Below are 25,018 nucleotides of genomic sequence, written 5' to 3'. Positions count from 1 at the left end.
TGAGCTGTTTTACAGTTATCACCATGGTGATATAATTGTGATAACTGTAAAACAGCTCAGAAGAGTTATTAAAGACAGGAGTTAAGCTTAGTGAATTGAGGCCTATATCTGATACTGATTAAATATATTATTTTAAAATCATATAGTGAAGGAAGGCCTAAATTAATCATACCTAATAATCATCAAGTGTCCCAGCGTCCTGTCCGTGTGTCAGTGCTTTTGCGCTATTGCGCATGTCAAGCACTGACAGCCGTTAGGACAGGACGCAGGGCGGACGGGCGCCCGCCCGCTCAGTGTGCGACCAGCGGGTGTGGGTGCGCGACCGTGAGTGCGTGACTGGCGGGTGCGCGCGCATGCAGCACACGGTAATGGAAGACCTAGAGCCCGTTTTCAAACGGGCTTAGGTCACTAGTAAAACATATTAAGCAATTTGACATCCATCAAGAGATGATCAATTTATTTTACATAAAGTCTTCAATATGAGAATTCATGGAGAAGTACACCTCACTTCAGCTTCATGTTGGCCTACAAAGAAACCAGAAGCATGCTCTCACCACGTGATCTTGCCCAACCAATCAGAGACTTAACAGATCACATGCTTCTCCATACGTTTGTGTCAACTAAATTTACATTTCTAATCTCAGTATCCCAACCATGCGGTATATTTAGAAAACAAAAGATCATGAATATATGTCCTTTTGGAACATCACAATACTTCTGAATGGAGATTTCAATTTGCTATTGCTTATCAATTTATAGGCTTGATTCACTAAACCGTGATAACATTACAACTTAATAATATGATGAAGTCCTACTCTACTCCAACAGATTTGCTAGATCATTTTAAAGAAAATAACCGTGTTAAAATAAAAAGTACCTGAAACAGTTACAAACTTTTGCTTTCACTTTCTGTAAAAATAAGCCTTATAAAGTAAGTAAATTGTTTGAAAAAATTAAGGTTTTCCATGAAACCTTATGCAATTACACAGACAGACACTTTGGCTCCTTTTGCGTTAAGAACCGCGATCCAACGCAAAATTGCACTGCGCTCACACAGCCTTCAATTTCCACTCGCAAATTGCACTGTGAACCATCAATAACGCAATCACTTCAAAAATGGTGCAGAACGGTGATTACGCTTTGGGAGAAATCTTAACGTGCTAATGGAAAAGGAGCACTGCCATTTACATGTAAATCACGGTGTTGATGCGATAAGAAAAACATGAGTGATCCATTTTCTTCAGTTAACTGCAGCAAGTGGAAAAGGAGCCTAAGCAACACCTTTCCCCACTTACCACACTCTAAACTTTAGCTATCTATCTATACCTGACTACCTATACAGAAGGCCCCATACACCTAGCTACAGTATCTATACCTGGCCTACTATACAGAAGGCTCCTACGCCTAGCTATCTATACCTGACTACCTATACAGAAGGCCCCATACACCTAGCTGCAGTATCTATACCTGGCATACTATACAGAAGGCCCCTACACCTAGCTATTTATACCTAGATACCTATACTGAAGGCCCCTACACCTAGCTATCTATACTGAAGGCACCTATATCTAACTATATTATACCTGACTACCTATACAGAAGGCCCCATACACCTAGCTACAGTATCAATACCTGGCCTACTATACAGAAGGCCCCTACACCTAGCTATTTATACCTGGCTACCTATACTGAAGGCCCCTACACCTAGCTATGTATACTGAAGGCACCTATATCTAACTATACTATACCTGGCTACCTCTACTGAAGGCCCCTATACCTAACTATATATACAGAAGGCACCTTTACCTAGCTACCTAAATGTTGGTAGATCTCCTGGATTTGGCAAATTTTAAAGTAGCTCGCGAGCCGAAAAACTGTTCGTACCCCTGCTCTAAAGACTATACAGTACCTTTTTTTTCTCAAGTAAACAAAGGAGAAAAGTACCTGCATGACTGATTGTGACAGGTGTAGTAGAAACATTCCCTGACATGAACTTGGAAGATGCCACCCAGGAGTTGACAGAAATGCAAATGGCTGCTACTACTGTGACCTATATATTTTACACAGATTGCATTACTTTGGGCAAAAAACAGCTAAGAAGGATAAAATACCAGACTGTTAGAAAAATGTAAATACTTCCCATCTGCTTACAAAGATATTTTTCATTTTTCAACTATAAATATATGTGGGGCTACACACAGTGGTTAATGTGGTAGTGATTCTACACTTGCAGCAGGTCCAACTTGTTATGCTGCTAACCACATTTCTAGTGTGGCAACTGTCGACTATTAATAGTAATGCCAAATAAATGAAATCTCAAGATCACTAAGGCAGGGAACACACTTGCATAAATTGTGTGCGTTTTGCGCATGCACTGCCACACTAACCATTATAGTATTGGGGAATAGCACGTCGTACATGTTTTGTGCTTTAATTTTTCCCTGTGATTTTAAATTGGACCACTTTTGACTTTTTTCTGCACAACTCACATTCACAATTACGGTGTATTCTGCCTCTTCCGCATAATTTGGGTAACAAATGTGAAAAATTGCTTGCGGGAAATGGGTATACAGAGTGTTCCCTGCCTTAAAGTGAACCTCCAGACTAAAAATCTACTCAGCAGAACTGAAAAAGGCTTGGTGTTTCTTTAACAGTTTCACAGTATCAAAACTTTGGTTTTTCTTACAGAAATCTCATTTTTAGCCTAATTTTTAGCTAAGCTCCACCCCATCAAAGAAAACTGCCCAGGCTTTTTTCCCCTGATGCTGTGCAAAGCATGATGGGATTTCCTATGTTGTTATTCACATTGCCTAGCAACTGGGAGGGGTGATCAGGACACAGGACAGTTGGAACTGTGTCTTATGCTCCCTGTCACCTTCTTTCAACCAAAAAGATGGCTGCCCTCAGGAAATCACAAACCTTTGCCTGTTCTTTTAAAACAGGGTGGGTAAGAGATTATATTACCTATCGATTTTAATTAATATAACTAATGTAACTTAATGACAGTATGTTTACTTAGGCTGAAGTTCCTCTTTAAAGTAAGCAAACCACTGCCTCATCATATTGTTGCCCTTAATGAAGAACCTCCAGAAAGTTTCATAGGATTGCTGACTAAATACAAACAACAATCACTAGCTACAGATACTAGCTATACTACAATATTACCTAAGCTGCATTTCTACAAAGCTCTTCAAATTGGATTCAAATGGGTCATGAGAATGCTTGTTTAAAGGGAACCTAAACTGAGAGGGATGTGGATGTTTCCTTTTAAAACAATACCAGTTGCCTGGCAGTCCTGCTGATCTCAATGGCTGCAGTAGTAACTGAATCACACACCTGAAACAAGCATGCAGCTAATCCAGTCTGACTTCAGTCAGAGCACCTGATATGCATGCTTGTTCAGGGGCTGTGGCTGAAAGCATTAGAGGCAGAGAATCAGCAGGAGAGTCAGGCAACTGGTATTATTTTAAAAGGAAAAATCCATATCCTTCTCAGTTTAGGTTCCCTTTAATGATTCCAAATACCATGGGTGTAACTATGGTTTGGGGCCCCCTCATCAAAAATCTGCCAAATCTATTGAGTACTTCCTATGTTTGGATTACACTTGGACACTCATTTAATGCATCATGGAGTTCTGACTTAACAGCTCACCATTAAATAGTTTACAGCCACATAATGTTAGCATGTTATGTGAACCTCAAGGCCGGTTTTACACTTATGTTTTGCGGTTCGATCCTCCTGCCACTTCGCACCGCAAAAAATCTAAATCTTATGACCACTCAGTAGAGTGCGCCGACGGGGTCATATGCATAGGCGCGCCCCCTGCTCAGTGACGTACTCCCTGGTGGGTAGGAAGTACATCACTGGGATTCCCGTTGGTATGCGCATGCGCACCACCACTCACTGAGCTTTGTCGTTTACACTACCTACATTGCCCATAGACTTGCTTTACAGCATGCTCAGTGCGTCAAGCACAGGGCAAGCGGTAAAGCACTACACCCTTGCGGCGAATAGGCAGCTTACAGCACATTGCATCAAACCAAGTTAACTGTCCAAGGCCCCAAGTGTAAACAGGCCTCTAAGATCCTTTAACGCCTTCCAATACCCTCCGCAGCAGACCTTACTTTATTGTTCACACTAGACAGCAAGAGCGCCAAAGTGGCCCCATTAGGCCAAAATAAATAAAAATGGTACACATTATATACTGTATATAACAAATATATGAAAATCGACATGACATCAGACTTGCCTCTTCTGTTTCCAAATGTTCCCTTTCCAGTCTGGACTGGATATGCTGGAAGCGGGTGACTAACTCTTGATGGAACAGCGGCTCAGATCGCACTTCAATTACCTGAGGACAGAGAATGTCAGAGCAGGTGAGAAGAAAAGGGACAACTAACAAAAGTGCAAATAGTCTAACTTGCAAACAATAGTGCAAGTTTGCTTACCTACGTTGACTCAATATTAACAATATTTGGCTTTCGTTGTGTACTGCTAACCTTTAAGATTTTATTGCATTTACATTTAAAGTGTACCAGAGATCAAAATTACGAAAGATTTGATACTTACCTGGGGCTTCCTCCTGCCCCATAAGCTCAGCCGTGTCCAGTCTGGGTCTTCTGCGCATGCGTGGACCTCCTATGCATGCGCAGTAGACCTAGACTGGACGCCACTGAGTTGTTATGGGGCTGATCGCGGCTGAACGGCAGACCGCGGCGTGGGACTGGAGGAAGTAATTTTAATCTCTGGTTCACTTTAAGTGTGGCTAAAATATCCGAAACTTTGGCTATGATCAATTATAGTTGCATGACTGATTTTATACCTTTTTAAAGATACTGATTTTAGCACATAGCTGCCAATGATCAAAAATAAAAGGCTCATCAGTCATAGTACTCTATAGTCAGTGCTAACAAGATCTGCACAAAGATGACAAGCACAGCATATGGACAGTTTTCTTCAAGAGAGAAGGGAGAGAAACCTGTTTTCATTAAACATGCCTGGACATACATTTTGAGGTGTTGGAGCCGGAATACCCCTTTACCTGTGCTGAGTGGAGTAACACCACTCTGTGTTCCAGTGTGGCCAGCAGCTCACCATTGCAAACAATGTGAATCAGCTTTAGAAGCTTTTACTGTACATACTGAGGATAACATGCTGGTAATATAACACTTCCTAACTGTGGGTGCTTCCACTCACGGCCTAAGCATGCATAGGCTTAAAGAGGAACTGTAGGGAAAATAGCATCCTATATAGTAAAACTCCTGTGTCCCTGCATCCTCCTTTGTCCCTGTTTCCATGCCTTTGGCCCACTGCACATGCGTAGCACGCAGGCGGACTGCGACAGCAGAGGACGGGTGCAGGGGGCGGGCATGTGCGGGCGCGTGTGTGAGCATGCATGGCCATGTGAGTGCGGCCGTTGTGGGGGGGGGGGGGGGAGAGGAAGTACGGGTCATGGCCAAAGCCTAGCGCCCATTTTTAAATGGACGCGCTTTCATCTAGTAATGAATAAAATACTTATTTTTTACAATATTCATTTATAGATTATTAGGTCAGTGTTTGCCCATTGTAAAGTCTTTTCTCTCCCCGATTTACATTCTGACATTTATCACTGGTGGTGACATCTGTACTGCTAGCAGGTAATGTCTGTGCATAGAACTCTCAGCAAACAAACATTCCGCAGAGGGAGCTATAGCTTGCTTGGCAGTTGGAAATAACAGTTATTTCCCACAATGCAACGAGTTTACACAGTAACCTGTCAGGACCATGGTCATGACATCACACTGTGGGAGGGGATTCACTGCAATATCAGTCATACAGGCATCTCAGATGATCTATTGGAAAAAGGGTAAAGATTTCTCATGGGAAAGGGGTTATTGGCTACTGATTGGGATGAAGTTTATTCCAAAGTAACCAGGATGAACATTGGTACACTCAACAGCCTCCATCACTCTTACCTCGGGTTCACTTTGAAACCCATTTGGTTATTAATACTGTCTATGTCCCACAGTAGAGATTATTCCTCTATGGAGCTTCAAAGCTTTAATATGGATGTGTCAATAACAGCAATAAAATATAACTTGTTGGGAATTCTACTGTAGCTCTTCCCCATTTCACACAAATGTTTTGTCTTTGCTACTCTTGGAGAGATTTCCCCACTTCCTGCCAGAAAAATGATCACAGATGAGAATACAGAACAGCAATAATATCTCCAAAAGCTATAAGTCCTTTTCAAATGACTCAAAATGAAAAGGTTTTTTCCCTGATAATGGACAAGTGGAGGTGCTCCTGTGTAAAGACTGCGTACCTCGTCTCCCTCATGGGGCTGAAATTCAAATCGTGCTGGAGGGCAGAACGCGTCACTGCGCATCTCCATCATTTTGTTTTTGTCTGCCTGCGCATCTAGGTTGTCCACAGCCCTCTCAATAGCCTGCAGGCCTTGCTGCCGAGAAGTCTGGACTCGATCCTCGGCCTGCAGATAGACCCGCAGGGTCTTCCCCATAGACAGGTGGAAGCCAAGGTCACAGCACTGGGGAGAAGAGAAGAGCAGCACATTAGTAAACAGTCAGCAATTTAATAGTGCTAAATAACAGTAAACCGGAGGTCCTTACATCTATGAGGTCACTGACATCATGGATATAGTAGTTATTGAGGTTGCAGTTGATTGTGTTCAGGTTGATGAGATATTCATTCCGGGCTTTTGTGCACTTTTGGCTATTCTCTAGGTACTTTTTTAACCTCTAAAAGAACAAAAAAGAAAACACAGAAAAGAGCCATTTGTGAAATGAAGTAGGCCAGTTTACACAATAAATGAAAACAATAAATTAATAAATATTTAATATATTCCCACTGGTAGTCACAGTATAATAAAAAAACAGGTTTAATTGCAGAATCTCTTAAGAATATTTTACCTGAGGCAAAGCTACCTAATATAAGCACAGATGTATATTAATTCTGGATCCACAAACCTCTGTGCATTGTCTGTTTCTCTTCTTGTTCCCCCGGGCCCCATAAACACTCCATTTGGCTAAAGTCCAATTTTCAGACAGGAAGAGGCAGGCTTGCTGTGATGCCCTCCAATTCCCTCCTCTTCCCCGCCCCATTCACTCCCCTTAAAGTGTACCTGAGACGGATGATAGAAAAAAAAAATCATACATACCTGGTGCTTCCTCTAGCCTCCTCCATGCTGATCACTCCCTCGCCGTCCTCCTCCGCCGCATGGATCTACCACAATTCGTCAATGCAATACACCTCCTGTCTGTGACGTACCGGATGCCCCAGACCAGAAGACTTTGCGGCTGAATTGCAGAGGATCGAGGCAGGGCAGGAGGATGGCAAGGTAGTGATCAGCCTAGAGGGGGATGGATGGAGGAAGTATTTTTTTCTATTTCCCTGTCTCAGGTTCCCTTTAAGGGATGGCGATAGGAGGGAACATTGCAGCAAGCCTGCCACTTGCTGTCTAAAAATGTGACTTTCGACCTATTTCGAATTTTCAAAGGAGTGATTGCAGGGACTTGGGGGAAGGAGGAAAGGAACATACAGCACACAGAGGTATGTGTATCCAGCATGAACATAACTCCGTGCTAACCAGGTCTAGTATACTTGTGTTAGCGATCTTCAGTGATGTAAAAGTGTATACAGTATGCACATACCCATCTATTCCTTTTGCACAAGTAGATGACACATTGTTGACATTTTTACACTTATTTTAGGAATAAAGTTACAAAACACAATGGTCATTGCCATTATTTTTCACTTTTATATCTGACATAATGTCATTTTAATGACGTTTAAATAAAGAGCTATTTGTGGAACCAGCCTCATCGGATTGTTCACGGACCGTTCTCCAGTACTGGGACCAAAAAACTCCAGTGAAAATAATGTAATTAAAAAAGTGCTTCATTTTTACAATAATTATGTATAAATGATTTAGTCAGTGTTTGGCCATTGTAAAATATTTTAAATCCCTGATTTACATTCTGACATTTATGACATGGTGACATTTTTACTGTTGGCAGATGATGTAGCTGCTGCATGCTTTTTCGGCAGTTGGAAACAGCTGTAAACAGCTATTTCCTACAATGCAACAAAGTTCACAGACAGGAAACTGCCAGGAGTACCACGGTCCTCAGAGTTTCTTGTGGGAGGGGTTTCACCCCAATATCAGTCATACAGAGCCCCCTGATGGTCTGTTTGTGAAAAGGAATCGATTCCTCATGTAAAAGGGGCTATCAGCTACTGATTGGGATAAAGTTAAATTCTTGGTCGGAGTTTCTCTTTAACCTTTTTTCATGGGTGCTCCTTCACTTCCTTTTTTTTTGCATTAATCTACTTTGTAACCGTTTAAACAAAATAAAACCATGGGACACCTAATGCTGGGAATACACGGTTCGTTTCTGCCGTGCGTTTCTGCTCTCTAATGTTTTTGCCGCTTGATTCTGCAGTCGATCATCTTATCTTCCGCTCGTTTTTCTTATCTTTTTCCATTCACTTCTATCAGAAATCGAGCGGCAAAGGGATCAAAAGGGAGATCGGACATATCGGAAATTATCTATCGAACCATCGAATCAGCTAAAAAAACGAACCGTGTATTCCCAACATAAAAAAAGTCATCTTTAGGAGTAAGAGGATAGATACAATTGTTTATCTCATCAGTTTATTTTCATATTGGGTACACTTTAAATTGAACACTCAAGACCCGAAGGGGCATATGAAGAAAATATCTCATATGTTTTAATGGTAGTATAGCTCTTTCCTCCTGACAGACGCCAAGCCCGTGAGAGCTGCAGCCACTAAGGGCGTGCTCAGTAGGGCACCCTGCAGTGTTAAGGAGTCTTGCCTAAAGGATACCCCACTGAGTAGGTACTGACTTCAGCCAGGATTCACACCCTGCTCTCCTATGTCAAAGGCGGTGCAAATATTGGAGCCTCTCTGTATGGATTTTCCAGGGTCCACCTACAAAGATGTGTGAGGCTTTGGGCCACGTGAAACAAAAAATGATGGTACTTGTTCATGTAGACACAGGTAACGATTGAGACACCTATGTGATTTGACCAGCTAGTTCACTTCACCAGAGGAACAATTTTCAGGATTAATATAACAGGTAATGTACTTATGAGCAGCCTTGTATGGGGTTATACTGCATAGCTTAGTATGTTAAAAATGTTCCACAAAAAAACAACAAAAAAATGGCACACAAATTCTGAAATGGAAGTGTAGCATCTCAACTACACTGAAAAGCAGCCTTAAAGGAGAGGTACAGGGTTAAAAAAGTATCTGTCCCTCGCCGCAGCTACACTCCCAGCCGGTGTCCCAAAGTCCCCTCCGTTGCAGATGCCAACCTCACCCCGTTGGCATCTTCTGCACCTGCGCAAGCGCGCCGGTCGCGCTTCCGTAGCAGGGAGCATTCTACTGCTGCTCTTTTGCAGAATGCTCCAAGCCACGTGAGTGTGATCGCAAGCGGTGTGGGCTGGTGCAGGTGCAGAAGATGCCGATCCAGCGAGATTGGCATCTGCAACGGAGGAGACCCCAGGACACCGGCTGGGAGCAGAGCTGCCGCAAAGGACAGATCAGCTGTCAGGGGCTGGAGGAAGCCCCGGGTAAGTAGATTTTGTTTTGTTTTTTTAACACCGGACCTGTCCTTTAAAGGGAACCAGAGATGAACGTTTCACACAAAATAAACATATCAGTCGATGGCTTATAAAGAATAAATGCTCTACCTGATAATTTTGCCGCTCTGGTGTGCCTTTTTGAGTGTTTTTTATACATTATTGCACTAGGAAAAATCCAATATGGCCGCCGGCTCATATCCCTTCTGCTTCCGGGTTATGAGCTGTTCTAGATGTGCTTTCTAGGCTCTATGAAACGAAAGACAAGCAGGGCTGCTCCTGCAGCCTTTCATCTGTTTGCTTTCATTATTCTGGTATGCTGTGCAGCTGCCTGTAGGAAGTGTCTCTCATAGGAATGAACTGCACAGTGCACACAGATCACACAACAGCCACACTTGTCTGTTATTTGTCTGTTGTAGATTCTTTCTCGGCAGGAGCAGCCCCTCCCATGTCATCAGAGCTCTGTGTATGCAAAGCAGGAAAGCTGAGCCAGGACGGGGCAGGCTTGGGCTTGAAAGACTTCACAGAAGACAGACTCATCTATAATGATTCCAGGTGAAACCTAGACTGAATGCTCAGTCTGGGATTCTTATCAGAGCTGATAATTGGCAAATTAAGCAGAGAAGAATGAAACAGAGAGCAGTGTAGGTGTATACTGTCATGTTACCACTGATAAATGTAGTAAAATACATGAGGGTGCTTCATCTCGGGTTCTCTTTAAATGTAGAACCCAATTCTACAATTTTTTTTCTAAACTTATGCTTGGTACACACGATGCAACTTTCTGTCAGATCATCTATTTCCAACATGTCCAATGTGATTTCTGATAGGTTTTCTGATCGACTCTCCATAGAAGTGAACAGAAACTCGATCGGAATCAGATTGGACGTGTTGGAAATAGTCGATCTGACAGTAAATCTGTCAGAAAATTGCATCGTGTGTACCTAGCATTATGGAATTAATGACCTCTTCCATGCCCAATTTTGAGCTACCAGTATTGTATCTTAGCAGAGGCTCTCCCAGAGATGCATCAGTCAAAAGCAGCTTTCATTCATCATTGCTCTATAAGATGAACTTCCATCAATATCAGGCTACCTCACTATTTCTCTGCACATTGCCTGCACACTCACTGAAAGCTGCTTCTGAGGAATTTGTTCCCAGGAGAGCCACTGCCAGAGGGGGAGTCATAAATTGCAAAGTGCTCTCCTTGTTGACCCTTCTTTTTACGATTCTCTATGGCCTGTTTTATCATTGTTTACTACTCAACAGCACAACATAAATATAAATGCAGGCAGGCAAAGGGCTTTGCAGGAATGAAAGTGACCAGGATTGTCACCTACAGCAAATGGTATCATAATCCATGTCGCCCAAACCATTCACAGAAGTGATGAACTCATTTGTGGGCAGAAAGGAAGAATTAATACAAAAGGGTCATAGATAATAACCACAGTTTCTACATATAAACAGTATATATATATATATATATATATATATATATATATATATATATATATATATATATATATATATATATATACTTTTAACCACTTCAGGACAAGAGCAATTTTCACATATCAGCATTGCTCCCATTCATTCGTCAGTAACTTTACTACTACTAATCACACCACAATTATCTATATATTGGGGTTTTTTCATGCCAAATTAGGCTTTTAGTGTGTGAAAATTTTGTTTAGTAATTACCTTACTTTCTATGCATTTTAAAGGGAAATTAAGGTAAAAAATAGAAAAAAAAACCTCACCATTTCTCCATTTACATCCAATATAGCTTTACAATAAACAGTACTAAGTATAAGTTAAACCCACAAATTGTATTTGCTCATCCATCCTGGTTATTACAACATTTGGATTATGTTCCTAGCACAATGTATGGTGACAATATTGTATTTTGAAATAAAGGTGTTTTTTCTGTTTTGTTGTCTTTGCCTTCTTTTTGTATTAATTAATGATTATGAAACCTTATTTGCAAAAATAATAGTAATATTCCCCCATGGCATACACATTTAAAACCAAGTTCCTAAGGTAACAATACGTGTTTTTTTTTCTCTTATATTTTGTCACTTTGTTTTCATTTTACAAGTCTTTTATTTTGGTACAGAATATGTGAAAATTGAATTGCTTGTGATTCAGTTTGTGACTAAAAAGAATACACAAGACAAGGGCCTCAACCCTAAAACTCTCTAAACTCCATTCTACAACTTATCAGGGTTAAAATGTTAATACATGTCTCTTGTAGTTTTGCTAAGACTTTCCCAAGTTTGATCATAGTTTTGAAAATCACTTTTTTATGTTGGCCTGAGTTTGACCCTACCCATTTTGTATGTGACGTGCACCCAAGCTTTAAAGAGACTCTGTAACATTCAAAACATCCCCTGGGGGGTACTCACCTCGGGTGGGGGAAGCCTCCGGATCCTAATGAGGCTTCCCACGCCGTCCTCTGTCCCACGGGGGTCTCTCCGCAGCCCTCCGAACAGCCGGCGACTGTGCCGACTGTCATTTCAATATTTACCTTTGCTGGCTCCAGCGGGGGCGCTGTGGCGGCTTTCCATTCCGAACTACACGGAAATACCCGATCTCATTCGGGTCCGCTCTACTGCGCAGGCGCAGGAAACTTGCGCCTGCGCAGTAGAGCGGACCCGACGGCGATCGGGTATTTCCGTGTAGTTCGGAGCCGACAGCCGTCAGAGCGCCTGCGCAGGAGCCAGGAAGGTAAATAATGACGTCACCGCTGCCCGGACTCCACGGAGGGCTGCAGCGAGACCCCTGACGGATGGAGGACGGCGTGGGAAGCCTCATTAGGATCCGGAGGCTTCCCCCACCCGAGGTGAGTACCCCCCAGGGGATATTTTTATGTTACAGTTCCTCTTTAAGACACACCATAATGTAATTTACACCTCTTCACAGTTAAAATGATACCACATATGCCTCATTTAGTAACAAACTGGTGGTGCAGTTTCCACAATTACACTGGACAAATATGTGTTTAGTTAGGCTTAAAGAGACTCTGAAGTCTCAAAAAAAAAAGTATTTTTATTTAACTAATATGTTTAACATATTTGCCCTAACTAAACCGCCGCATTCCCGCCGCTCTAATCTAACTAAATCCCCTTAAACTCCCCAGGGGGCAATCCGGGCAGCGCTTCCATGTGAGGTAGGGCTATGAGCTGCAGCCCTGCCTCACACGCGTCTGCCAGCCTGGATCGCCGCCTCTCCCCCGCCCCTCAGTCTGCCTTCACTGAAAGGGGCGAGGGAGAGGCGGAGATCCGCCTCTGATAGACGCGCGTGAGGCAGGGCTGCAGCTCATAGCCCTACCTCACACAGAAGCGCTTAGGGCAGAAAAATCCACAACCAAGAAAGTCGTGGATTTTGCAGGGGAGAGGGAGAGTTAGGGGGATTTAGATAAATTACAGCCATGGGGATGCAGCGGTTTAGTTAGGGCTATTTTGTTAAACACATTTATTAAATAAAAAGATTGTTTTGGGAGGCTTCAGTGTCTCTTTAAGTGGTTAAATAAGACTGCATTATGAGTCAGAGGCAGAGTTATGTAGCAAACTCCCTTAAGTTCTACCTACCGAAAGCTCAAAGATTTGTGAATTACATTGAAATAGCATAAAAAGCAATTGAAGTCCGAATAAAGAAAGCAGGGCAGCTTAACTCTATTGGGAGGCTTCATCATGCAATACGAAAAGTGAGAAGATTCTTTCCTTCCTCATTTGCATTGCGGCTCCCCCTTCCCCTCTCCCAGCCATATCACCAGCCTGACTAGCAGCCAATAGTCTTATCTTGGACCTGACACACTTGTAGACTAGATAAGCAGGAAGCGGAGTTGGCTGTAACTATTTTGTTGCTTTATTGCTAAGATCAACATACCGTATTTCGCGCTGTATAAGACGCTCTGGAATATAAGACGCACTCAGGTTTAGAGGGCAAAAACCAGAGAAAAAAAAAGATATATATACTAAACCTGGTGCGTCCATATTCCAGGAGAGTCTTGTACATGTTACCCCTCAAATGTTGTCCTCCTGTGTCCCATTGTCTCCCCATGTGTCCTCTGCGTCCCCAATACCTGCCCCATGTGTCCTCTGTGTCCCTCATACATGCCCCATGTGTCCCCCATGCCTGCCCTATGTGTCCCCCATGCATGCCCTATGTGTCCTCTGTGTCCCCCATACCTGCCCCATGTGTCACCCATGCATGCCCCATGTGTCATCTGTGTCCCTCATACATGCTCCATGTGCCATGTGTCACTCATGCCTGCCCTATATGCTTGCCCTATGTGTTCTTTGTGTCCCACATACCTGTCCCATGTGTCCTCTGTGGCAACCATGCATGTCCCATGTGTCCTCTGTGTGTCCCTCATGCCTACCCCATGTGCTTGTGTCCCCATGTGTCCTCTGTGTCCCTCATGCCTGCCCCATGTGCCTGTGTCCCCATGTGTCACCTATGCATGCCTCATGTGTCCATCATGTGCCTGTGTCCCCCATGTGTCCTGTGTCACCCATGCCTGCCGTGTCCTCTGTGTCCCTCATGCCTGCCCCATGTGCCTGTGTCCCCCGCATGTGTGTAAATTGTGGCTGCACCCGACCGTTGCCTCTGCCCGCTCCCCATGCCTGCAATGTGTCGGCGTGTGTAATAAGTTCCCTCCCGCTGTGTGGCTGATCTCTGCGTGCCCCCGCTTGTGTTTAATATGCCCGCTCCCCCGCCTGCCTTATCTCCCTCCCCTATGTGGTTGCTGGCCCCCCCGGGTGTTAATCTGCAGCGGCTTACCTCTCCGTCCATGCCCGCGAGGATTGGAGACCTTCTTCACAGCCGCGCATCTCGCTCTAGTGATCGGCATGTGGTGATTGCGTCATTATCACATGCCGATCACTAGAGCGAAATGCGCGGCTGTGAAGAAGGTCTCCAATCCTCGCGGGCATGGCGGAGAGGTAAGCCGCTGCAGATTAACACCCGGGGGGGCCAGCAACCACATGGGGGAGGGAGATAAGGCAGGCGGGGGAGCGGGCATATTAAACACTAGCGGGGGCACGCAGAGATCAGCCACACAGCGGGAGGGAACTTATTACACACGCCGACACATTACAGGCATGGGGAGCGGGCAGAGGCAACGGTCGGGTGCAGCCACACAGGCAGGGAATTCCCGACGTGGCGGCGGGTCGCGGTCCGTATCGGCGGGCGTTTCTAAGTCGGGAATTCCCTGCCTTTGCCGTATAAGACGCAGGGACTTTTTCCCCCTATTTTTTGGGGAGAAAAAGTGCGTCTTATACGGCGAAAAATACGGTATATATTTTACATTATATACATCAATACTGCCTGCTGAAGGATTTGGGGTTTTTGTCCAGAAATATCCTATTTCAATAGGCTGGCCTCAAGTTTAGAGAAAGTAGTTAGCCTTTAGCATATTATCACACATAGGACTTTTACCTTCTCTACAAGCCTTTCAGTCTTCTTCAGAGAGCTGCGCCTTGGTCCCCTCTCAGCCACTGGTGAGCTGGCGGTTTGCTCACTCACTTTACCCGTGCGCTTCTCCTCTTGCTTTTCTGCCTCCCTCAGTTTGTGCTCAGAGTTCAGACAGTCATTGTGGTACAGCTGGTAGGTCTTCACTGCCTGAACATAAACAGACAAAGGACATTTACATTTATATTTTTCATATGTTATGCCCTCTAAATGCGATCAGCTGCAGAAGTTCTAAACACTCTATTATTATTATTATCATTGATTGGATTTAGCGCCCATATAAGCTTACAGACAATGATAATAGGAGTACGGACAATACTATACAGGCAATAAGCAGAAGGATACACAATTCCAGATCGTGCACTGGAGTAGTAGTCCCAGTAATACAAGTTCACTTTATTCCGTGGGCAGAGTGCATGACCAAGTAGGATACACAAGTAGGGAGCGCCCTGCCAACGGCTTACCATCTAAAGGGAGAGGTTGATGACATGATAGGAGGGGGGCTGTATTCAGAGGTTCCCGGCAGCGAAAGTTAGGGCATCAGTGAGGTGGAGTATGCCTTCTTAAAGAGGTGAGTTTTAAGGGCATCTTTGAAGGTGCTGAAGGAGGGGGTAAGCTTGATGGGCAGTGGGAGAAAGTTCCCCAGGATGGGGGCAGCTCTAGTGAAGTCCTGTAGTCACGCATGGGATTGCAAGATGTAAGGGATGGTCTGTATCTGCTGACCAGGTGCGACAGGACTTGTGAATAAATTATGTTAGTTTTGGGGATGTGGGAAAAATACAAATGTGGCAAGTTTATTTCAATTTCATATTCAAGAACGACCATATTATCTGTATGGACAATACAGGTAGCTTTGCTTTGCACGAGAAAATCAATTTATTGACAACACAGCAGGGAGTGAAAAAATCATATTCACCACTATTTACACTCAATCCGTGATATGCAGGATTGCAGTCGCAGAAATGCTATTTTCAGCAATTTTTCAGAGCAAATCACAAGCTAGATAACATCAGTAAAAAAAGGTTAATGTCAATAACTAGAAGGATGCTTTTATTTAGCCCTGAATTACCCTTTAAGTGTTCCAGCATTGGATGATAGCATGTCAGGGTACAAAACATTTATAAAGACACAGAATTTTACAGTGATCACTATTTACAAGAAGCAGTAGAGTGTTGTACCGTGATAGCCACCAGTAAAAGCAAGGAGTTTTGAACCAGGATGATACCATTTATTGGCTAACTCAGAGACGAATAAACAATAAGCTTTTGGCTAATAATAGGCCTTAGTCGGACTTGGTTCTTGCATATATATATACAACAGTGGTTGGTCTCATACAAAACGGGGACGAGTCTGCATACAGGCATGTGGTGGGACAGCTTTCCTCCTGGTGCAGCAGCAACAACTTGGAACTAAATGCACTCAAAGCCATGGAGATGATAATAGACTTTAGGAGATCTCCCCTCCAGCACCTCCCCTTAACCATAAATGGAGCTACAATAACCCAGGTAGAGTCATTCAAGTTTCTTGGGTCCACAATCTCATACAACCTAAAAATGGGACAACAACACTACCACTATTGTCAAGAAAGCGCAACAGAGGATTTACCATCTACGGCAGCTGAGAAAGTTTGGCCTACCTCAAAATCTAATGGTGCAGTTCTACACTGCAATCATCAAATCCACCATAACATCATCTATGACTGTATGGTTCGGCTGTTGCTCAGCATTAGAAAAGGGGAGGCTGCAGCGCATCACTCGATCAGCGGAAAGGATAATTGGCTGTAGCTTACCTTCCCTGCAGGATCTTTACACTAGCAGGTGCAGAAAGAGAGCAACCAAAATTGCCTCTGACCCCTCTCACCCAGCTCACTCCATCTTCCAGCTCTTGCCTTCAGGAGGAAGATTTCGGTCAATCGCTACCAAAACCTCTAGACACAGGAACAGCTTTTTTCCTCAAGCGGTAGCCATACTTAATGCTGAACCATGTTACAACTGCTAGGACTTGAAAGTAATCAGCACAGAACTGAAAAATTCTCACATTGCTTACTGCCACTATACTTGCATAATGTCCTTGACTTGTAATATACACACGGTCTGTCCTTGTATTGTTTTTGTTTGTGTTTGTTAAGCAGCTGCCAAGACAAATTCCTTGTAGGTGCAAACTTACTTGGCGAAAATAAATTGGTTCTGATATACTGACATACAGAGGAGAAACATTATTCAACAGACATAAATAAATGTAATAAGATGCCTTAAATTGTCACTTCAGGAGGCTTTCATAGGCATATTGGCTATTAGATCAAAAGTATCTCAAAACATAACATAAAGCAGACTCTGGTGATGTAGAGACATTCCGCGTTCAAATGTGACTGGGCTGACTACATGCACTATTAGTTCTAAGCTAAGGAGAACTGTGGCATTTAAAACCATCTTCTCAGCACGTGACATAAAATGAATAGTGACAGTTAGGGACGTTCTCACTTGAACGGTAATGCCGCAATTCCCGCTCAAGGCAAACCGCTAGCACATGTAACACTATGTCTCACTGCCGCGTTTGCGGTTAGCGTTAACCGCAAACGTGTTACATGCAGCGGTTTGCTGGCGATTCACAATTGCAATTAGTATGCATAGCACCGCTAAACGCGATCGCTCCCAAACCGATACAGTGTCCAGTAATGTTTCCGCGTTAATCGCGGAAAAATCACTCCCGCAAAACGCTAGCGGTAATAGCCGGCGTTTTGCGGTTTTAAGTGTGAACGGAGCTTAAACACCATCTTACCAGCATATGAAACAAAAAATGAAAAGATAGAAAAAAATAAAAAGAATTGTGGCATTTAAAATCTATCGTATTAGCACAAGAAGTTAAGAGTCCTTGTGGCTTCAAAGCGGAAAAAGTGAGACTAACAAAAGAAACAACACCTTTATACATTGGTTCAAAGCTGTAGAAGAAGGTTTAAACAAGGACTCTTGTGCTGGTACTGTTGACCTAAGCTATTTCGCCAGGATGCCTGTGAAAGCCTCCTGAAGTGACAATTAAGGCATCTTATTACATTTATTTATGTCTGCTAAAAATTATATTAACTTTTCTACTAGGTGATCATTTTTTATTTTCTTTTTAAAGAGTACCTATGCTGAGGCCCGGTTCACATTAGCGTTTTTTTGCGGAATGTAACCTGACTGTATACTGTACAAATGGAACGGATGTGAAAGGATCCAATGTTAACCTATGGATCCATTCACATGCGTCCGTTGGTATGGATACGTTCCATACGTTCCGGTCCCTGGATCTAAAAATTGCTGCAGGCCCTAATTTTCCTGACCATTCTGCCCAGTGGAACGGATTCACACAAAAAATGCTGCAGCATTGGGGCAATGGAACGTTTCTTCACACTAGTGAAGAAACGGACCGTTCCACGGGGGATAGGGACATGTGCCGACGCGAATCTGAGCGACGGGAGGGTGAGGGAGGGTGCAGCAGTCGGGTGGGTGAGGAAGGGTAAAATACATACCTAATGTTCTTTAGCAGCCAGCGGTAGAGGCTTCCGTCTTCTTCTGCATCATGTGACTACATGACGCGTCATGTGACTAGGCGGAAGAAGAGGAAGCCTCTTCTGCCGGCTGCTACAGAACATTATATATGTATTTGCGGCAAAACTTGAGTGAAAACTGATCCGATCAATCATTGATCAGATCAGTTTTCGCTTCCATTCTGCAGTGTGCACAGAGCCATCCGGATCCAGTGAAGCGGAGATCGGATCCGCTTACCGATCCGTTTGGCTCAAAAACTCAATGTGAACCAGGCCTTAACCATCTTAAAGCGGACCCAAACCAAACATTTTTTTCATTCAAAATATTTAGCTGCACCACTCTGACACATACAAAGATAAATAAACACTCCTTCAAGCCTATGAGCATTTCAGTGCATGCTTTTCACCCTTCTCTTTTCATAACTAGAGTTATACTGGGGGCAGCCATTAGCAATTTCTCCTTTGCTGGACACCATCTACTTCACCAGTTTGCCGGATTCTGTCCCGGCAATTTGAAAGGAAGGGAGGGGTTCCTCCAATAAATGTAAAATATTTTATATTTGTCATCATGCAGCTGAAAAAAGGCTGCTATGTATTATTATAATTTAGAAAATAGATTTCATTTCTGAAATCTTGTATTTTTAATTTAGGTCCACTTTAAAGAGAACCTAAACTGAGAAGGATATGGATTTTTCCTTTTAAAAAATACCAGTTGCCTGACTCTCCTGCTGATCCCGTGTCTCTAATACTTTTAGCCACAGCCCCTCAACAAGCATACAGATCAGGTGCTCTGACTGGATTAGCTGCATGCTTCTTTCAGGTTTGTGATTCAGCCACTACTAGAGCCAAAGAGACAGCAGGACTGCCAGGCAACTGGTATTGTTTTAAAAGGAAACCTCCATATTCCTCTCAGTTAAGGTTCCCTTTAATGATGGGAAGGGGGAGGAGGTGTTGCGGGGTTAAATACTCACTTGTCCTGACATCTTCTCATCTTTCCAGGCAGGTGATTGCTCAGCTCCCTACACAGAATAGGCCCTGCTGACTTTTTTTTTCTCAAAATCCTCCAAGGCTCTGGCCATGCCGGACTGCATTACAGTGACTGCCCCTGGCTCGGTGACACAGGTGGAGGAAACCGAGACGTCAGCACAAGTGAGTATTTAACGGGACCCGCCATCCGTCCTCATTAAGACAGAGTCTGTCATTGAGAGGCTTGGCCATTTTTAGCTTAGGTTATCTTTAAAAAAAAAAACACTTTTCAGCACTCTGCAATTGAAAAATTACCGTACCAAAAAGTAAATGGATAGACGACGGTTAATACTGTAATTTTAGCATTGCTTAGTGAGACAACCCCAGTGTTCTACACCCATATGGATTTCTACAATCGTTCTGGGTTCAGATTATACATACAATCTTTGAAAACACTTATTTTAGAGCCCTTAGTAATATAAACACATCTAACATCTTTTTATACATGTAGAAGTGACACTAGCTCTGGCTGACAACCAACGACTAGAATCTATAAATTATTTGACTTTGTGGGACTTGGCAGAGAACATGCTTTGCTGATGGAAATATTATTTTTGGGCTTAGTTCCATATACACTTCCCCTTTCAGTGGTGTGCTGATCCCTTATTACACCATACTAAAGGATGTTTTATAACTGAGAAAATTCACCCTACTTTACTGGTAGTGGCTAACAGGACACATCTCGCATGACAAGCAAAAATCCTTGTTTCATTTGTGAACAAAATTACAAAGTCAAGCTTCTTTCACGCGGCTGTGTCCACCACCCGTTAACGGCTCCCATGGATTTGCCAGGCGTTCGCAGGCAGCTGCAAGCATTCAGTGGCGCCTGGTCCCTGCATGTATTTGAGCATCAAGCAGCCACCCATTAGATATGGCATATGGCAGCTCCCTGCCACATAGTAACTGTACCGTGTATGAACTGCTGACTAACATATGGTTAAAATACTGCCATTCGGTTGCATTATGTGGGAAATGGATAGTGCTTGCTGCCCAGCAGATCGACGGCTGAACGGTGTAGCGAGTGCACAATCTAAATGAGCACATTAAAGAGGCCTCAAGACCTGTTATCACTAGATCTGCTTCTCAGAGCGTATGGCAGCAGACCAATGGACATGGCATAGGGGGACAGAAAGAAGCACAAGGAGACAGAAGGAGGTACAAAGAGGGACAGAAAGTGGCACAGAGGCGGGACACATGGGGGGACAGAGGTGACTGAAGGAGGCACAAGGGGACAGAAGGAGACACAAAGAGGGACATAAGGAGGCACAGATGGACAGAAGGAGGCATGGGGGGGGGGGGGTAGAGGTGGCACAAAAAGACACGGTGGAGAGTGGAGGCTGCCTGCAATTTACACTATCCAGATCTTGTGATGTCTGCTCTCCAGGGATCAGGGACACTGCTGCTCCTCAGGACAGCAAAACTTCCTCCTGCAGCTACTGCTGCACACACACGGCAGAAGCAGGTGATCTAACAATCTGGGAGGTGGGGTTTAATCCAGGGGCATGTTGCCCCCCAGGACCAATGGTACTCCAGACAATGGCCTGGAATGCCTTTGGTTAAAAACAGCCCTGTAAAGAGGGTTAGGCAATCAGCTAGAAAGCCGCATGTAATGAGTTGGTGTTTGCAAGCTCTGGTTATAAATACACCAGGTGTTTAGCCACTCTCGTAAATGCAATTCACCGGTGTACTCCATAGCTCACAACAGCAATCCATAGGCAATCCAGCCATAGCCCATACATCACATACATAGATGAGGAGAGAGGCCGCAACCAGGTAGCTGCATATGATGTTCTTTTAACTGCTATCCATCATGACACTTCCTCACTGTATACATGTTAATGAAACCACAGGTTGATACACTGGTGGATTCAGATGGAGGTAAAATGCTGTGCATTTCCAACATCAGAACTACCGTGTTTCCCCGAAAATAAGTCCTATGTTAATTTTTGCACTAAAAGATGTGCTAAGGCTTATTTTCTGGGGCTGTCTTATGTTTCTACTGTGTGAACACACAAGTTCCTATGCTGTGTGTCCTCCTGCCTTCCCCACTGTGCCAGTGTCCCCCATGTGCCTTTAGTATCCTCCTGGTGTCTCCCTCTGTACTCCTGTCCTCCTCTATCCCCTGTCCTCCTATGTCCCCCTGCATCCTCCTCTTACCCCCAGCTCCATGCCGCATTGTTCCCATGTCCTCTGAGGTCCTCTTGCATCCTCTTCTTTTCCCCAGCTCTATGCTGTTGTGTCCCAGATGTTCAGCCTATGGGTAAGATGTACGGCAACTTGTGTTTCTACTGGAGCCGAGGGTCTCGCAGGCGGGACTATGACTCCATTATTGGGCCAATCACTGCACTGCCCACTTGACCATCAGGCTCCAGTAGAAATACAAGTTGCCATACTTTTCCCCCTTACTGCCACCAGGGCTTACATTCGGGTTAGGACTTATATTTTGAGCATGCTCGAAATTCCTGCTAGTTTTCCTGCTACTTTCAGGTGATGTCTTAATTTCGGGGAAAGAGTATGCTAAAACTCATCCTTAAAGATCTGTAATCAAGGATTGAAGTTCACCTCATTCAGTAGCTGTTACCCCCTTCCCATGAGAAATTTGTACCTTTTCTCAAATAGATCATCAGGTGGGTATGGCTGATATTGTGGTGAAACCCCTCCGGTGTGATGTCAGAACCTAGGTCCTGACACTTTCCAGTCTGTGAGCATTGTTGCACTGAAGGAAATAATGGCCGTTTTCAACTACCAGGGGGGGGGGGGGGGGGGGGGGGAGAGGGGGGGTTATAGATATTAGCAGTTGCTGTCTGGTTTTTCTTTTCCATGTCTGCCAGTAGTAAAGATGATTACAAGGCAGGCTGGTTGTGGATCAAACAATATGAATAAATTACATGGCAAATTATCAATCGGTTCTTGATCTGGCTGCAAAAGCTAATTTAAACCTCTATTCTCCTGTGTTAAACAGTTTAGAAGGAAGCCAAAATGGCAATACTGAAGTTAAAAATCTCTCTTAGGGCCCTTTTCCACTAGCAATCGCTAGCGTTCACGCTGAACGCTAGCGATTGCTGAATCGCAATTACCGGCGATTCCCCGACGTTCGCGGCCGCGATTTTGCTATGCTATGCACTGCATAGCAAAATCGCGGCAATAATCGCTCCGCCGCGCGATCGCGATCCGGTCAAAAACGAATCGCGGTAGTGGAAATTACCTACCGCGATTCCTATGCTAAAAGCAAACTGTAGCGATTTGACAAATCACTAGCGGTTTGCGGTTTTGCGATTAAGCAATCGCAAACGCTGTAGTGGAAAAGGGCCCTTACTGTGATGTGTGCTGAACAGCAAGGCTGTTATTCCCAAGCTTGTAAGGAGGCCGGGAGGACGCATAACAGATACTGCAAAGCATTCTGGGGCTGCCTCTTCTCCCCACTGCACTACCTTGGGTCATCCCCTTCATTTCCCTATCACGCCCTAGGCTGCTTTCACAGTGAGAAGTTACAGGCTCATGTTACAGCAGCTTCTAACAGCAGCCTAAACTCACAGCACTGAAAAATCACAGGGCACATTTTCTGTTAGAGTATACTGCATTAGTCCGCTATTGTTCCTAGCCACATGGCTAATTAATATTCACTGCACAGTAGTGTTGTCCATTAGGATCTTTTTTTGTGAGTCGAATCATCAGGAAGCAGGGAGGATATGACATCACAATTGGCTTCATAGGAGACTGACAAACATGGAACCTGCCATGAGCTGTCAGGAGCATCATTCTCTGCAAATACTATATAAGAATTCTGTGAAATCCAAACGTGGACAGTGAAATGCATATGTAATGTAAGTAGAGCCAATATTTAGCTACTGATATATGTGTTTTTTTCTCTGAGACCCTATACCTAACAGCTCCTCTTTAACTTCTCACTTTGCAATGTATTCATTTATTTTTTCTTCATTTTCGCTAAAGTTCCTCTTTAAAGGGAACTGACCACATTCTCTTTCACTGAAATCCCTCCTGACATAGAAGCTGCCATGTTCCCCCCTCCCCTTCTCACATTCCTTATTTACAGAAGTCAGAGATGCTATCTTGACACATTGACACACACCCTGGCTTTGAAGACACACTCCTAATTATTCACCCCCTTTGCTGATGAAAGGCATTGTTTACCTCTTGGTAATTAGCTCAATAAAACAATTAGAGGTTCCTGAACTCTCTGCGGATGGGGACGGTCGGCAGGCCTGCTCAAACAGGCCAATTTAACAACTTTGAATGTAAAATACAAGGTAAAATTAAAGTTTATTTTAATAATGAAACAGATAGTCGGCATACATTTTTCATGTGCTATAGAAATGTCCTGAGTGAAAAAAAGGTGCTCGGTTCACTTTAAGTAACATTGAAATATCAGTGCCAATACCAATGTATGCCTTAAAGGAACATTATCAAAATAGTGTGCAAGTGGATAGGTAGGCCGGCTGGTATCTTACTATTTTGGCAGTTAAACTGCTGTTCAGGAAATGCTGTTGAAAACAAAGAAAACCCTGAGAATCCCCCATGAGGAGATGGACTGGCCCAAAACCTGTCGGTTCTGTCAGATTTTAACTGCCTACTTTCTTTGCGATAGTTGTCCTTTAAAAAGATCCCTATCACTAACAGCATTTAATCTATACTAACTTTAATACTGCCATCATCCAACAATCTTACCTAGAGGATGACACGTGCCTGACAAGGGTCTGTATTAAGAACAGGCAGATTCCATCATTCTGCTTAGTTTTCAATGAAGACTGCTCAGTAGCCCCACCCAGGAAGCAGTCCGAGATTAGCAAATCTATCAGCTGATCCATTTTAGTAGCAGCTGTGTGATTTGCCAGCTCTAATAGGATAACTGTCACCGCACCGTGAGTGATTGGTGGTCTCACCCTAACTGAAGCTGTGCAAAACCAAATTACTTAAAATTCAGAAATATGGGCGGTATCTTTGTTGCAGTACTGTGCACTGGCTGGTATTCTCAAAGAGTGCACAATATATATCTTGAATGGTACTGGGCCATTTTTGCATAGCTAAAAAACTTTACCCTGAATAATAACCCTAGACTACCCTACTGTATATGAGCTCCAAAACCTGTAAGAAACCTAGCGATAATTCTCCCTTAGGCTTTGTTCACATCATAAATCACCAGTGCTATCACAAGCGCTGAGCGATTTATTAACAGTTTTTTCCTTCGCTTTTTCCTGCGCTTTGTGCTTAGAAAAGCGCTTTTCTAAGCGTTTTTGCAGAGTGATTCGTTTTTTCACTTCCAGACATCAGTCAGGAAGTGAACTCTTTCACCCGGTAATGAATAAATACAATTTATTTATTTATTTATGAAAGCGCTGGGGAAATCGCTATACAAAGCGCTTCCATT

General features: G+C 43.7%; 1 protein-coding gene across 3 annotated transcripts in view; it reads right to left on the bottom strand.

The window, feature by feature from the left end:
- LOC137527601 (rho GTPase-activating protein 4-like) overlaps positions 1-25,018 on the bottom strand; it is a 222,363-nt gene that overhangs the window by 45,375 nt on the left and 151,970 nt on the right. For all 3 annotated transcript variants that reach the window (XR_011023188.1, XM_068248223.1, XM_068248224.1), the window contains exons 5-8: positions 15,048-15,230; positions 6,609-6,737; positions 6,305-6,526; positions 4,250-4,351 (exon numbers count right to left, since the gene is read on the bottom strand). Coding sequence is in view for 2 of the 3 variants with exons in the window: in XM_068248223.1 (XP_068104324.1) it covers positions 4,250-4,351; positions 6,305-6,526; positions 6,609-6,737; positions 15,048-15,230 (636 nt within the window). In the remaining variant the exon portion in view is untranslated. The remainder of the gene's footprint in view (positions 1-4,249; positions 4,352-6,304; positions 6,527-6,608; positions 6,738-15,047; positions 15,231-25,018) is intronic.

The sequence above is a fragment of the Hyperolius riggenbachi genome, chromosome 8, assembly GCF_040937935.1.
Source record: "Hyperolius riggenbachi isolate aHypRig1 chromosome 8, aHypRig1.pri, whole genome shotgun sequence".
Classification (NCBI taxonomy): domain Eukaryota; kingdom Metazoa; phylum Chordata; class Amphibia; order Anura; family Hyperoliidae; genus Hyperolius; species Hyperolius riggenbachi.
The sequence above is the reverse complement of the archived record's forward strand: the minus strand, read 5'-3'. Positions and strand labels throughout refer to the sequence as shown.